Genomic DNA, 17,190 nt, shown 5'->3' on the forward strand with positions numbered 1-17,190 from the left:
ATCTGTTTTGCAGAAAAAGTAAGAAAAACCTTAAATCAATTTTCTTGCAAGAATTAAGAAAGCTATCACAGACACTTGGAGTCAGACAAAATGATTTACAAAAAGAATAATTTAACCAAAGCAATGATTATCTAAATACCTTTTTTTAATTATTATTTTTGGTGCCTTTGAGTCAGTGTTGACTCCTGGCAACTACCTGGACTGGTCCCTGCAGTTTTCTTGGGAAGGTTTTTCAGAAGGGCTTTGCCCTTCCCTCCTTCCTAGAGCTGAGAGAAAGAGAGTGACTGACTCAGGGTCACCCAGCTGGCTTTGTGCCTAAGGCGGGACTAGAACTCTCAGTCTCCTGGTTTCTAGCCTAGTGCCTAAACCACTGTACAAATACTAGAAGATTATTAATGAATCATGTGGCTTGTGGGTGACTGGAGTTTCACTTTACATTTTGCCCACACCCAAACCTCTTCTGGGTGTAGACTGTAGAGGATCACAGTCCAGCTATGCAAAACGTTAATAGTTTCTTTCTGTGGAGTTTTCTACTGAAAATGTGTATCTACCTGGCAAGTTTTAAGGTAATTTTTTTAATTACAATGTTGTTGAAACCAATTAATCACCTTGGCTGTATCTAAAGCGTTTATGTTGTGACATTCTAGAAAATAGCATAAGACCTAATAAATTGACTTCAATAGGTGTAAGTCAGGTGAAGAAATATTAATTGACCAAAAGGAAAGTTATATTTATGTCATCCAGAAAAGTTATCTGTGGTTAGTATCATCTGGTCAATTTGCTTGATCCTTGATTTTTTGTTTTTCTCTATGGAATCATCTTCATATTGGTTTTCAATAAATGTTCACCACAGCATTAAATAATTCTAGATAGGAGCTTAAACATCCACAAAAGCAGATTCTTTTCTCCAAGTGTTGGTTTCACTTTCAACTTTTCTGGAATGACCTGCAAGATTAGATAGAAATAACACATAATAATTTACTTTCAAAGTGGGCATTTCTTACATTTTACTCAACATTAACTATATTCACTCAGTAAGCAACATAGCAGTATGAGAATGCACACAAAGAGCTTTTAACTGTTTGATTTAGAATGCGGTAGAATCAAGTTACGTAGCAGGTCAAAGACCCTGAAACAATAGCTGGCAGAAGTGGCAATCCCGTTTCAAAGAATGTTTAAGGCAAGAAGGCAGAGACTTATGCAATTCTTTTCTATATGGGGTTGTGTGAGCGCGCGCATGCCTTCAAGTCAGTCGACTCCTGGCAACTGTCTGGACTATACTGGCAAGATTTTCAGAAGTGGTTTGCCACTGCCTCCTTCCTAGAGCTGAGAGAGAGTGACTGGCCCAAGTTCACCCAGCTGGCTTCATGCCTGCTGCCTTAACCACTACATCAGACTGACTCTCTTCTGCATGGTAGTTGCAGCAAAAACAGTCTGATAGTACTTAACAATTAACAGATTGATTCGAGTATAAACTTTTATGCAATTGTTAGCACCCAAGTTACATAATGTCAGGCAAGCATTAGAACATTGTAATAATCCAGCCTTCTAAGCAAAGGGTGAGGCAGTTGGTATAAATACATAGGCAATAATTACGTAATGTTACAAGGGGGAATATACATAATGTGGCTTACTTGGAGTAAATGCCCAGCTCTCTGGAATCATAAAGATAAAACTTTTTTTAAAACCTGCATTAACATCTGAAATCTATATTGCTAAATAATAAATTGCTATTGCTAATAAATTGCAAATCTAGATTGCTAAATAAATCCTACCTCAGCATATAGAAATAAAATGTTGCTGTCTATTCATAACGTAGTTTGGAATAATAAAAATATTTCCTTTGTTTTAAGGCAGTGCATAGATATACCGCAACATGCATAATCTTCCTGCCCTTCCTATTGTGTGAGAAATACTTCTATCATGTGTGCTTTACTTTTAATCTGGGATGCCTTTTTATTTTTTTAGAGAATGTAGGGTTTTTTGTAATAAAGTTATATAACCAAGCACTGTAATGCCTTAGGGAAATAGAAAAGAAAACTCTCCAGTTTTCTTCCTTTTTTCATCTACTCAGTTGATGTATTTCCTTCTGGGGAAGGGTCTTCTTGAACTCAGTTAAAACATGCACAGGATGTCACATCCACTTTTTACTTTCATTCCACAAGTTGCTTCTCTAACAGTTATTGAGGCTATTGATAATTGGTTTTTATGAACCCCTGAATTACCTAGTTACTAATTATTTATTCTTTCCAGGACTCATAAGGAAGAATGAACCTTACCAGCATCTTTTACGCTGCACACTGTTACTTTTTCAACGACTTCTTAGTGGTAAAACAGAATTCATAACATACTTGTGGATGTGACTTTTTAGTTTGATCTGCTGTTTTGACCAACATAAACCATGTTTCATTCTACTAAGAAAGACATTTTGAAATTTTTTACCTGCAAAGAAATGGTCAGTCATGAAAAACAGAAAATAATATTTACTAAACGAGATTTTGCTATTATTATTTTTGGGCTTGTAGTTTATATATCTGATGTTGGAACAGATCTCTGGATGGCAAAGAACCTTTTGTGTGAAGGCCAGTATTTGAGGGGTACTTTAATACTGTTCACAGGACTGTTTTCATCAATAATTATTCAGTTTTTCAGTTACACTTGGTTTAAAGAAGATGATGTTGAAAAGCTTGATTGGTTGTTTTTTCTATTACATTCCTTATGTGGTGGAATATTTATAAGGTAAGTGCCAAGGTTTAAACCTAGAACAGAGATACTATATGCATAAGGGCTGTAAATGAGTTTTTATAGATGGTGGTAATGTTAACACATCATGTGACTACTTGTTGAATTTCTTGAGACTTTAAATTACTATTCCTACCTGTATGAACCAGGTTTCTATCAATACTTGCTTCATCTGAGACAGTTTATGTCATGTTATGGTTTATGTTATGTTTAGGATAGTTTATGTCATGTTATGGCTTGTGTAAAGGAGGCACAATCCACTTGGTATTTCAGTTTGAGCATCTAAGACAATGTGATCTGCCTTGGTCTCAAAGTGAAGGTGACACGCTCACTTTCACAAAGTGTAGATGCAGAACCAATCTGTCTCAGCTGGTTGCTTTACTTCAAGGTAACTGGATTCTATGCATTAACTGCAATATGTGCAGAAAACCACCAAAGGGCCAGTAAAACAGGGTATGGTGGATGACCTTTGAAAGATAAAGGGGTTTGTTGCACTAATACACAAGCAGAGGATATTAGGTGTTACTATACAGTACCAGAAATCTGTAGGTCAGCAACATCTGAGAGGCCACAAAATCCTACATCTGCTATTTCTTGCACTTCTTTTTAATTCTTATCCATCCAGTTGTTACATTATTGTTCTTAGAATTCATCTACTTCTTCTGTAAGCTGATAAAATGTTGAAAAGTAAACGATTAAAATCCATGTAACTATATGTTAATACATTACCTATAAGCCAATTTATATTTATCTAGCTTTGAAGAAGTGGAATCAGATGCAACTCATCAACTTCTCCCTAGGTACAATAAACACCTTACTTTATGAGATTCCTTGCCAGAAATCCAAAGGTAACCTCTAAGCTTCTCAGCTGTGAATTTATCAGCATTTACGTAAGCTAGTCAGTCTGACCGCTATACAGCTTGGAGACTCAGAGGCTCATGTGAATAAATGGTACAACAGCCTGATTTACTCAAATTGTTTTTCTGGATTTCACAACGCTTAGATGCTAGAGTCAGATGGTTAATGTTCTTGATTGTTTTATAAGCAGAAAATAGTGCAGGGTTTGTTATTGAGAAGGATAAATACATATCCATGTGACATAAGAAAGCAGTTCTATCTTGACATTTTGTTTCTTTTGCGTAGTAAAATCGAAACCATTAATGGGGTATCTATTGTTTCTGTCTGCACAGGAGTCATTCTCAAAGGAACAGGAATCAGTTCTTGGATGTTTAGTTTATTATTTCACAGATGCATTCTTACTGTTCAGTAATATCTTCTATTAAAGGAACGTTGTTCCTACTGTGGAAGAAAAAGGCACTTTCATCTGGTATAATATAGAGTTTCAGATAAACAGTCTTTGTCTATCTATCTGCTACTGCCATGCTGTTCTATTACAAAATATGAAAATTCTACCCCTACACTCTAAAAATGCTCAGAGAGAGCAAGAACTGTACTTTTGAGCATTGTTAATTAAAGCCAATTGTTGAAATGTCATAAAATATATAGTCAACACTCTGGCAGCTGCAAAGAAATGTGCAGCCTATTTTTTCCCTGGTGTGATGAAAGGTGTTTAACCCAATACTGCAGCTGTCTCAGCGCTGAGTAAAACAGTGAAAAGCTGGCTATTGCTATATTTGTTAAGTGTGTGAATGGAGGAAAGGCATGACCTCTTTGCTGATTTAGTGCTCTTATTCCTACTTTCTGTATTAGCTGGGTTCTCTGATGTTTCTACCTATGATGCAAGAGCTTTCCTCTTGGAAGCATGCCTAATCAAAATAAATCCTGCCTGCATGATAACATGGGGCCCTTAACAGTACTAGTTGCTTGCAGATTCTGATGTAGGGATCAGACTTCAATCTGTGGTTTCTCTATTGGCAACCAGGCAACCATCCAGCACGTACAGAGAAAAGGAGGCATTCCACCCCAATAACAGACCATTAAAATCACTAGCAACCATAATGCTTCCTAGTCAACAGTCATATGTCACACAGCGTGGTTGCATTTTTTTTTTTTTTTGGAAGAACACCCAACCTTTTTAGTGTGCGTTGCAAATAGAAATGGAACAGGATTTTTACCTAGCTTAGAGATGCAGTAACAGGAACCAATGTATATATCATGACTCTGTTGCAGAGTTATCAAACAACAGCATAGGAATAACCCAATGAAAACAAATTGATCAGCAATACCAGTCTTCTGTGATGCCATCAGAACAGATTCATCACTTATACTATTGTTTCCTAACCTTGACAGAAATCACTTGTCATTTCAAACCATCTGACTTGGGCTTAGCAACCTCAGCCATCCCTAGTTTAACACCCGTAGCCACAGAGCAAAACTTACACCCTGTTTTTCAGTCTGAAGCTGTACAGACTACAAGTAAGTGGATTCTGAAAGGCTTCTAGTTTGGGGAAGGCTGCTGTAAGAATTTAAAAATGGATTGAGTAAAATGTAAGCAACATTCTCATGAACAAACAATACAGTTGTCAAATATTTTGGAATGCATTTACAATCTTGTGGGTGGACATGCACGAATAGCCTTCATTTCTCCCTGCATTCCTCTGTCTTCCCAAATCTGGTCTGGAGAATTCCTAATATTCTGGAGCAGATTTGGAATTGCTCAGAGGGCAGCAGGGGAGAGTAAAATCTCTTTTGATTGCATTTTTCTAGAAAACAGAAACATTTGGATAAAACTTGATGAAAGTTTCAGGCTTTGTGTATATTGAACTTCTGGAACCTTCCTTATAATTATGAATTAATAGTAGTTGAGTATACTTATCCTGGTGAAAAAGTTATTTTCAGGATACAAACCTTACTGGGAGTAACTGATTGATCTCAGTGAGGTTTATTTCTGAATTTGGTATAGATTGTAGTGTCCTTCAGTGCTGGACCAGAGATGTGGAATCCATTATTACTGTTCCAAAGGAAAATCTTGATATAATGGCAAGAGACATCTTCAGGACATACTGGAACACACTGAAAATTGCCATTTTGTCTTTCATTTCTAATTCCTTGGTATAGTATGATTTGACAATAGAAATAATTTCTGTATCTCCCAATACCAAATACTCAAGATTTGAATTGCAAAAGTTCTATAGGAGGCAATGAATTAATCTGTCTTGAAATATTTAATCTATTATTCATTTTTAAGTTTTGTTCTGGAGGATATTATTTTATAGCCTCAAGGATGCATTATTTAGAGAACTGGGATTTTGGTGGTGTTACAGTGCTATGGAAAATGCTAAAATAAATTTAGTATCTTTTCAGCTTTGGAAATCCATGTGTGCTAAGAATAAATAAGAATGTTAAACTGCTATGAGCCCTAATTTTAACAGTAATATAAAGAATTAAGGTATATTTTCCAAGGAGACATGCATATGCTGAGTACTTTGCATTACAGAGCTCCCCTGTGCTGGATATAATAGATAAGAACTATTTAACGGAAATAATTTCAGTCTGCCATTGCCAATAAACGAAGGCCCTTCTGTATGCAGGAGGAATTCTATTACTGGATGGCAACAGTTCTATATACTAACTGGAAAAAAAGTACAATATGCCTTTAGCAGCTGGATTGTAAAAACAAAAACTGAATCTCAAGTCTTGTGATGCAAGGTGTGTGTAAGTATATGTGTGAATGGATGGATGGGAGAGTGTGTGTCTTGGAAGTGATCTTGGATGCCATGTAGTCCAACCGCTGGCCAGTGCAAGGTCTCTAATGCAGGTTATACCTACAGCAGCTATGAGAGATTGTTGTTTAGCTGCTGTTTAATCCTTGCAGTAAAAAGGAGACCGTCTGTTTTAAGTCACCATTGTTAGTTTAAGATTACTGCAAGGCAAATAGCTTTTGTCTGTTTGAAAGATAGGTTGTGATTAAATGCAGCACACACATACTATGATTTAATTTAACCGAAGTCCCTCAATTTGATGTTCTACAAATTTCCAACTTCTGTGCAACATGATCACCAAGATCTAACATAGGGAAACACTTATATAGGATTCTATTTTTAAAGATTCTGAATAAATATAGTGAGCAAATATAGCAAATGGAATGAGAGTATCACTTCCAGTGGTTCTCATCTCATGCCTATCACTAATTGCTTCAATATTTCTGGATGTTTCTGATAGCTTTGTCTTTCGTTTAGCTGACTCTTGCATATCAATGTTTCTAAACTGACCCTCTGTCACTCCAGCATGAATGACATTCAGTATTAGTTCAAACGATGATCTACAGTTGTGCCTGCAACATTCATTTCCTTGAATGAGAAAATCCATAGAAAATGAAATTTAATGGAGATAAATGAGAAGTTTTGCTCTAGTTTAGATGGAAATTGTAGCATCTGTGTTGACATCTTGGAGGGTGATTTTTACTTAACATGCAACTGTGATGGAAAAAGGACTTGCTCAGATATGGAAGGAGTGGAGTAGAAAATAACAGGCTATCTTCATTGAATGAATGATGATGCCATTAGATAGATCAACAGTGTGGATATGGAGCATTTTATTTGTTTGTTTATTTATTTATCATATATAGCATCAGAAAGACAAATGGAAGCTTCTCAGGATTTTTTGTGTACGGATATACAGTAATATATCCGATAACCTTAGATAATTCTTGAGTGAAATGAAAAATTAAGCTTTGCAGCACTTTGAATCTGAGTCTGAAAACTGGTTTCAGAGTGCACAGGAGTATGAATATCTCACCTGTCTGCAACTGTTCAAAGCAGCTGTGTCTTTTCTGTACAACTGTTGAGCAATCCTGTAAAATGTGACAGTTTAAAGAATTACAGATGGGTACTAAATTCACACCCTACAGTCTCCAAAGCACTTTTTGGAACAGAATCTGAAGCACTACTCAGCCTTAATATTAGATAATTCCACCGTGAAATCTACTTGGATTGAATATGGTGCTTTTTTCCTAGTGGAATTCATACTAGGAATTCATTCTCCTAGTTTAATGAAAAGTAGTGCCTCCACCTCCATAAATTTAAATAGGGATATTTTAGTAAATGAAACAGGAAAATAATCCTTGATATGAACTCTTTTGTTATCTATATTTACTTCCTCATATGATCACCACCATTCATTACACACTTCTGCCAATGTTGGACAAGCTTCTTAAAGCTGTCACAAAAGAACTCTACACTGTGTCTCTTTGTTCAAGTCCTGACAGTCCTTTCCCCTGCTCCATTTGAGTCAAACAGATGCCTACCAAGGTAATCCTTCAATTTTGGGAAAAGATGGAAATCACATGGCACCATATCTGGACTGTATGACAGATGGAGTAAAACGGTGAGATCCAACTTCACTATTGCCTCTTGGCTCTTGAAGTGTGAGGCCTAGCATTGTCATGTTGCATCATAATTTAATTATTCTGCTTCTGAACTCTGCTTCATAGTTATTTCAAAAATTTCAGTATTGCAACACAGTGCTCTGAGTGAATAGTGGTGCTAGGTTCAAGCAAATTCATGTGAACAACACCATCTGTATCCCAAAAAACCTGTAACTATCAATTTTCCTGCCAAAGCCTGGTTTTGAATTTTTTTCTGTAGGGGAAGCTTTATGATATTCTATGGTCTGATGCGTCATTCCTGGGACATAGTAATAAGCCATGTTTCATCAGCTGAAATGATGCTGTGAAGAAATTCCTCACCTTTAGTCTCATAACATGACAACAATTGCTGGAAAATTCAATTTCTTGAAGCATTCATCTCTGCTGCTAGTATGCAAGGAGCCCATCTTGAACAAACCTTCCAATATTGAAAGACATCAATAATGTCACTCACATGTTGTGAAATGCCAAGCTTGACAACATTGTTCCTTTGAGTGATCTGCGAATATTTCTTAATCAGTACATCAATCTATCTTATGTGAAACTCATTGGTCGCTATCCTAGGTCATCCACTTTTTTCTTGATTACACAAATCAGGTCTTCCTGGATCACTGTCTTTACATTTTTTGGCTAAGTGACACATGGTAATCATGAATCCCATGAATCATGATTATAAACAACCCATATTTGGCAGTGAATTTCAATTGGAAGGACTCCTTCAGCAGGCAAAAATTCAATCACAGAGCATTGCTTAAGACACATCGTAGAGTACTTACTACAGGCTGCAATTTCACAAACAATAGCAACACAGCTTTTTCTCACAGTGAAATGAAAGAACAGATGCTAAAAACATGTCTGAGCTTCTAGCACATCAGTACTGCCATCTGTTGGTGATTTATAGCAATGGAGGCATTATTTTTCATTCAACCCTCTTAGCATCAATCACAGATTAGCTAATTCATCTTCCTTGTAATAAAATGTTTTCGATGGGGTAGGGAGGAGTGGTGAAATCGCCATATGGCTATACCAGGAATTGCTGTAGTAATAGAACCCTCTGTGTGAAGACTTTATTTCATTTAAAAGATGTGTATGGCAGCCTGTATTATTATATAAAATAACTCTGAGTGGCTAACAACAAATAGATAACAAAATACAAAAAATTAAAAATTTTCTGGCTGCTGGAAGCATGCAGGGTTTAATGCTTAAAGGAAAGAAGTAGAAGTTGTGTATACAATCCCTATCTTCCTAGCAACTGAATAAACAAAGTCCAATCCTCTAAAAGTTTAGGATAATTTTCTATGAAAAATTTCGTATGAAATATTTTCCACCCAGCCTGAAATGCTATTCAGTAAAAGTAATGGTAAGCAGAACAGATTTGTATGGCTGTCATATTTCTATTCTTCAGGTAATAAAAGTGCAAACTAGATTACAGAGGAGGTGTATATCAATCTTCCATAGAAGGAAAGAGAGAAAGAGAGAAAGAGAGAAAGAGAGAAATAGAGAGAGAGAGAGAGAGAGAGAGAGAGAGAGAGAGAGAGAGAGAGAGAGAAAGAAAGAAAGAAAGAAAGAAAGAAAGAAAGAAAGAAAGAAAGAAAGAAAGAAAGAAAGAAAGAAAGAAAGAGAAAATGAAAAGCAGGTATATTTATATTTGAAGGAAAGGAAAGACTGTGGGTGGATATTTTCTTCCCTAACATGTAAAAGACTGTGGGCTGGGACGGATTGTGTAGAAAAACAGCTGGAAGGAAAAGATTTAGCAGCCTTTTCTCCTAGTCGTGGCCCTCTTAGAACTCTCACCTCTACGCCTGCTTTTCATTAAAAAAGTAAATAAGTCTGGAAGTTTGTTCTATGTCTGATTCTCTATCTAGCCTTATACTTTAAAGAGAGTGATTTTTTTCTCATTACAGATACTGCTTCATACTGAAACTTGGATTTCAGGCTGTATTTCAATCAAACAGCTCCACCGACAACATTCATAACTTATGCATCAATGAAATGGCTGATATAAGCATGCTCCAGCTATTTAAAGCCTTCCTGGAAAGCACAGCCCAGCTTATCCTTCAGATCCACATTGTGATGGCATCTGACTGTTCTCCCTTTTATCAGTGTAAGTCTAATCCATGTTAAAAATGCAAAGCAGCTGACTTGTTTAAAAAACAGCTTTCTGCAATATGGGTAGTCCCCAGTTTAAGAACGAGTTCCGCTCCCAGAGTCTGTCCTTAAGTCGAATTTGTATGAAAGTCGGAACAGTATTATTGTATCGTACTATATAAGTAGTATTGTGTAATGGACTTGAACCATTGTATATTTAACCCGAATCATTGTGTATTTAACTCGAATTTTGCTACAATAGGCTCCGTTCTTAACTATGGGTCATCCAGAAACCGGGCATTCTTAACCCAGGGACTACCTGTATTACAGTAATGATCAAGATTAAGGTTTGCAAAATGTAATAACATTATCTTTAAAAGTAATAAAATATAATATAAAGCCTTGGTTAATTTTAAAAAATATTTACCTGGGATAAACACTCTTAACATGGTGGATGCCTGGCAATCTTTTCTTTGGAGAAGGAGATTATTGTACTGGGAACTAATTCTTAGTTTCCCTCTGCCTACAGAGGCACCTAACGACTGTTTTTCAATATGAGCTCAGTTTCTTTTGCTTTTGTTTTTACTTTTATATTGGCTATAAACTGCTTTGGGAACACTGTCATCCTGAAAGGTTGCCAATAAATTTTAATAATCATAAATGTCAGTCATCAACTCAAGACAACATGAACTATGGCTGAAAATCTAACCCCTTTGGAAGATCACATTAGTACAGGTTACTTGGTGGAGATAGCAGGCTATCTAGTTAGTTTGTCTTTCTATATTATTCCCTTTTAAAAAAGTATTTAATATAAAAATTTGCAACTTTTTTTGCCTGAATTAACCTTCCCTATTTTTGTTTTCTTTTAAAGATGCTTCCATTGCCTTGTCTTTCGGCAGCATTTCCTGTGCAACAGTGAGCTATCAGATAGTTTTACGAAAATCTCTGCCTGATAAGAATGAATTTAGTGGGATATTTTGCAAACTAATATATCTTTTCTATAAACTGATGACATTAACTTCTTGGATACTTACCATTGTGCTAGTCACAATGCTGAGCATTGCAGGTTCTATTGTTCTGCTTATATTGCTTTGGTTTGGGAATCTAAGCTGGGTGATAAAGCAAAACACTGAATTTTGTAAATTTAAAGCAGCAGAATATGTTTACAGAATGATTGTGGGAATCATTCTCATTTTTACCTTTTTTAATATCAAGGGAGAAAACACAGTAATTGTTCAGTTTGTCTATTATGTTTTTCGAATAATTGTAACTTTAATTATTCTGTGTATGTGTAGGTTCTGGAAATCATTATTTGATGAAAAAATATATTTGTCAACATTGATTAGTGCAGCTGCAATCTCCCTTGTATTAGGTATTTTTTTTCTTATTATATATTATGCTTTTTTTCATCCTAATGTTTATTATACACAAGACGAAGTTGATGGACCAGGACTAGAAAGAAAAGAACCCTGCAGAATTAGTAAATTTCTGATACAATAAAGGATGGCTAGATTTGGTTTGCAAAAATCTGTATGACCGCTAGATGGCAATACATAGTTTTGGAAACTTTTAATTCTTTGCTCCCACTGATTTTTGCAACCTTGATCTGATAACCCTAGCTCTATATACATTCTGAAAGTAGACTGAAATATGTATGTTTTATAACAAAACTTGGAATGGTGCTTAAAAGTCTGATTGCACAGACTTTCAAACCTATTTTGCTCCTTGACTTTTAGATAGGATCAGTGTATTTTTTTATCCATTTATTTTCATCAGATCTTTTCCCGCTCTCTCAGCCCACTCAGCCGACAACCCCTCCTCACAGGCTTGTTGTTGGGAAAATAAAAGAAGGAAGCATTACGCATGCTTCCTTGAGTTGTACAAAATATAAATCTAATAAATAAATATGGGGAGGATGGAACATAGACCGATCAACATTGTCAGTAGTAATTCTTGCCTCTTAATGTGTGGATTGCAAGAATGAGTACTATATTTTTCTTCAACAGTAAAAATAAAGCAAAGTGCTTTGAACAGGGTATATTTCTCTATTGTTCATTACAGCATTTAGTATCAATTACATTTATAACTTCCTCTTCTCAGGCAGCTGTCCTAATTTTATATCTACCACAGTGTCATAAGAGAGAGTGTGACTGGCCCAAAGTCTTGCTATGAACTTCATGAATTTTTATTTAGTTTTATCACTGTTTTTATGGAAACTTTAATGAATCTGATATTTTAAAATGTATTCATGATCTTCGGATTTTATGTTGTTACCTGGGATATATATTGTCAATCTGCATGGGCTGGCTTTACAAAGAGCAAACAGAATGTTAGAAAAATAAAACATTTAAGTAGGAACTTAAATAAAATTCACATTTCTCTTAAACTTGTGTGTCCTACCATCCCATAAATTGTCACAATGGTGCACTAGGTGGATTTCACATGGTTAAATATTGATATTTCACATATATTCCCAAACTACAGTTATATTATCTAGATGTATGAATCATTATTTCTTTACAATAAGAACAAAGCTATTTTTAACGAAGAAATTCAAGTTGATTTTATACTTGTTAAAACTGCAAAACTGAAGTCAAAGTTGCACATACATGGAAAGGGGCAGAGTGTTGACTGCATGTTTGCAAACACCATCAGACAATAGCTACACGATATAAAAACTAGTTCTGGATCTGGATTGCCTCTATTAGGTTAGATAATTAAGCAGATACTAAAACTAATTATTACTATTAAACCTTTGGTTTCTGCATGAATAGGAATTGTATTTAGAGTGTTTTGTGTCAAAATATGATATATCAAATATGATATAGCACATAGTAAAGTTATCTATGGCAGTGTTTCTTAAAGTGTGGTCCTACAACCCCAGGGGGTCCCCCAAGACCCTCTTAGGGGTCCACAAAATCAAAATGATTTGCCAGCCTATGGTGAAAAATACTACAATATTAAAATCCCATCATCGGTCATGACCAGTTGTAGTGGCAGTGTATGCATCAATTTTAATCTTTGATACAGTAAATATCAATCAATATAACCCGTACAAATATTTTTAAAAGTGGGAAAGGGTCCTGAAAGAGAAAAGTTAAAAAAGCACTGATCTATGACATACTCTAGGAACTCGAGCAGAAGATCTACATATTATCAAATGTTACAGCCATAATAGCGTTTCTTTGATTTTGCCTATCATGGGACAAAAAAACACTATATTGTATGATTTAACAAGTTATTGTATATGAACCAAGCCCATTGTTATTTATTTAATAAATTGTTATTCAGTAAAGTGGTCTAGCTTACTGTATGAATCCAGCCAGCAATACATTTTGTGGGAAAAATCTCTCTCTCTCTCTCTCTCTCTCCCTCTCTCCCTCCCTCCCTCCCTCTCTCTCTCTCTCCTCCCGCCTCCATCATCTATCCATCCATCCATCATCTATCTCTGCCTGTCTGTCTGTCTGTCTTGTCTATTTAAAATGTCATTGAATCCTTCCCATAATTTCAAAGTATGTCTGTGAAAGATAAAAATGCAAAATGTTATACACTTAATCAAGTTTTAAAATCCACCAATAATCCAAGAAGATGGATTCCCAGTTAAATCCCAACCTTCCTGAATGCTTTTGTGTGCTTTGTAAACAAATGTGATCTACCTTACTAACACTTTAGGCCCCCTCCCAGCAACATTTTTTCCATTGTAATTCAAAAAAAAAAAAAAAAGAAATCAGCAGAGTAGGCTTTTCCCTCTGTTCTCTTTGCCTATTTTATGATTATCACAAAAATGAATTTGGTGAAAGGGACAAGGTTTTCTCTTATGCTCATCAGAATGGAAGATTCCTGAGAATCATTAAAGTACTTGGAAATGCATCTGTGGTTTAGACCATTCAACTCACAAGATATGCTTTCTGTCAGGTCATTTCTTGATTTCACCACTTGAGGGCTCATTTATTAGAGAGAAGAATAGGTAAATACAGCATGGCAGTAAAGTTTACAAGCATTTCTTGCAAATGTTGCCTAGAACAATAAACCTGATTGGCTGTCCTCGTTCGGTGTTTACTGATTCTAGTATTCTAATATTTATTGATCATGTTCAGTTATTATCAGTCTACTTAAACAGTAACATGAACATGCATATCGTTAACTGATGTATTTCAAATACAAGCTGCCCATTGCAAAATTAGAATGGTAAAAGACTTGGGAGATTTCACTCAGCTGCATGAGCACAATCGTGTCCATCTTAAAATTCAGCTGCTAGTCTGCCAGTGGATTGCGCTTGACCTTGTCATTTTAATCTATCTGCAAATTGAAAACAAATGCATTTTCCCCCTGAACTCCAGGATAGCCATGACATCCTGCAACAAGTATTTTAATAAGTTAAATGAAAGATAATAAACTATTTCTTCCTGTTTTGACTACTGTCAGTGCTATAGATGAGGGACAGGATTCCATGGAATTAGTTGAATTACCCTGCTGGGCTCAATTGTGACATCTGGTGGCACTTGTGAGTTTACCCCCTGTGCGACAGAGAGCCTTGATTTATGATGCTGTAATTGGCTTTCCAATAAACATTTGTCAATGTAATGTACCCATTCAAACCAAAGCCTGCTTTATACGATTATATAAAAGAGCACTTAACTTTCAGCGAAGAATTGTCTGCCATCAAAAACACTCTATAAAAGATGGAAATTTATGAAGACTTAAGTATTAAAGAGTGATCACTGGAAGGCTAAAGTTCATTTTGAATCGTTAGGGCGTTGAGTTCTTCTGTGCAGTGGTTACTGATACTATATGTATCTCTCTTCCTTTTTTAAAGTGTTGTACTCTAAATCCTGGGTTTGTTTCTTTTTCTTTTTCCTGGCATGAATGTGGCAATCCATTTTTAACATAAATTACTGACCAAATAATTTATGGGTAATTAAGATCAGATAACAAAGATAGGATAAGAGGAAGAACAAATATGATTCAATGAAAATAGATTTATTTGCATTTGCAACTGGGTTTCATAGACATACATAGCATTACTTGAGTGTGAAGGGTTGTATGATTCAAAACTTACTCCTTGTATGCTACAGATTTTGCACAAGCCTATTGACACTATTGCAGTACTGATAGACCCTGCTTCGGAATGAAGTTCAAGTTAGGCCTAGTCCATGACATGCCCCAAGGCAGTTCTAAGATAATAATTGCCTAGTAATTTGAACATGGAAATGTTTAGAATTGAAAATATTAATATAATATTCACTTCTGGGGAAGAAGTAGCGAACTGAAGATGGCTCCGTAAAAGCGGAACCAACGACTATGGTGGAATGAAGAGCCGGCGAGTAGACCTGCTATTTGTAATTTCTCTCTGGACAAAGGGAGGACTTGAGATCACCCACAAGTGCTCCAGACAGTTGCTTCTTGCTAGAAGACTGCAAGACAGTGGTCTCCAGTGTTCTGGGAGACAAGGGAATAGCCATCTTGCTCAACCCATAGTCAGCACCTTCAGAAGGACACTGGGTTTGCATACTTTCTAATCACTTTTGGAAATTGTTTGTTAACTGCTTTTCAGCTATCAGGAACCTTTGGATCGACAAGGTTTTTTTTTTTTAATAAACAGCAAAAAGTTGATTAGAACTTTGATTTTGGAAAGTTACAGACTAATGGTCCAGATGGATTTGAAATAAGATTATGGAATTAATTATAAGACTCCTTCCCATGGGAAAATGCTTTTGTTTTGAATTCATTTAGAAAAAAAACATGATAGGATTGGACTTTGAAGGTTGGACACTAGAAGGAACTAGAAGGAACTAAAGATTACAATTAAAGGAGAAGAACACTTAAATTTGACTTACTAATACAGAATGAAGCAATGTATTTTAACATTGGACATATTGAAGGATATTTTTGAACAATGGACCCAGAAGTTAATTTTAAAAGTGTCTGCCTCTGTAGATAGACTGTGTTTAAAAGATGTTGTGGAAGAGGAACAAGTTTTACCAGATAAGACTAAGACTGATCTGAAAGTGGATTTAAAAATGACAAGTTATGAAATGGAAAAAGATGCTACACTGGATATACAAAAGAAACTGGCTGATGTCTTAATAATTAAAAGGGATATACCAATAACAAATCAAGGGAATGACTTGGATAATTTTCCTCTATTCGATTTACAAAAGAGGCTTGTTAAAGCTCTGAAGAATTTTGTGAGAGGGGACAAAGAAAAAAATGAAAAGAAATCAAGTTCTAGGACATTATTTGAAGGGACTAAAGATCAAGATTGTTAAATAAAGTTGATTTATTTGATCAAGGTTAAAATAAATATGTTGTTATTTCTGGTAACCCTTAATAGTCTTTTGTTGACCAGGCCTGAAATGACGAGTTTTTAAGGATATGTTTATAGATAAGAGATGGGATATGGGAAGAAGAGATAATTTATTGTATTTTAAGAGGAGGTGATAAGTTACTAAAATTGTTTATACTTGTGATGAAGGGGGAAGTCATTTCTTTATATATTTCTTTTCTTTTTTCTTTACTATATTTTTCTTTTTTTTTGTCTATTTCTTTTCTAATTTCTTTTTCTTTTCTGCACTTTCTATTTTTTCTTTTTTGTTTTGTTAGTTTTTTATCATTGTAATTATAATTTTTAATAAAATTACTATGAAAAGAAAAAAAGAAAGAAAATATTAATACAATATTCAAATAATACTAGAACAAGCTATCTAATCTAAAGCTCCAGTCTCAATGCAGAATTCAGTATGTTTAGACCAGTCTTTTACCCACAGAGTGCAGATGGCAATGTCCAGATGTGGTAGAGGCTGCAAATCTCAGAATTCCAAGTTAGTATGACCAACATCTGAGGATTGAGTTGCACTCCCTAAAACATCTGGAGGGTGATTCAGGTATACTATAGATTTTGTCAAACTGGGGAGAGTATCAGATTGAGAAAGGCTGTTTTAGAAATAGCCATACACTTTACATTTACATCAAAAATAGACAGAACCAATATTCATTAGGAGCTTTAATTAAGAATTAAAAATCTCACTCTTCCA

At 35.4% G+C, this 17,190-nt stretch overlaps 1 protein-coding gene across 5 annotated transcripts in view; it reads left to right on the top strand.

The window, feature by feature from the left end:
• The first annotated feature begins 456 nt into the window (after positions 1-456).
• Positions 457-17,190, top strand: part of XKR9 (XK related 9) — a 52,519-nt gene continuing 35,785 nt past the window's right edge. For 2 of the 5 annotated variants that reach the window (XM_088130692.1, XM_088130693.1), the window contains exons 1-4: positions 457-566; positions 2,254-2,739; positions 9,973-10,172; positions 11,028-17,040. In XM_088130692.1, coding sequence (XP_087986818.1) covers positions 2,402-2,739; positions 9,973-10,172; positions 11,028-11,656 — 1,167 coding nt within the window. In that variant the 5' untranslated portion in view covers positions 457-566; positions 2,254-2,401 and the 3' untranslated portion in view covers positions 11,657-17,040. The remainder of the gene's footprint in view (positions 567-2,253; positions 2,740-9,972; positions 10,173-11,027; positions 17,041-17,190) is intronic. The other 3 variants (XM_088130694.1, XM_025173168.2, XM_088130695.1) reach the window with 2 other exon arrangements.

The sequence above is a fragment of the Python bivittatus genome, unplaced genomic scaffold (genome assembly GCF_059951505.1).
Source record: "Python bivittatus isolate LINGU-HERP-01145 unplaced genomic scaffold, Pbiv_v1 ctg000840_np1212, whole genome shotgun sequence".
In the NCBI taxonomy this organism is placed as follows: domain Eukaryota; kingdom Metazoa; phylum Chordata; class Lepidosauria; order Squamata; family Pythonidae; genus Python; species Python bivittatus.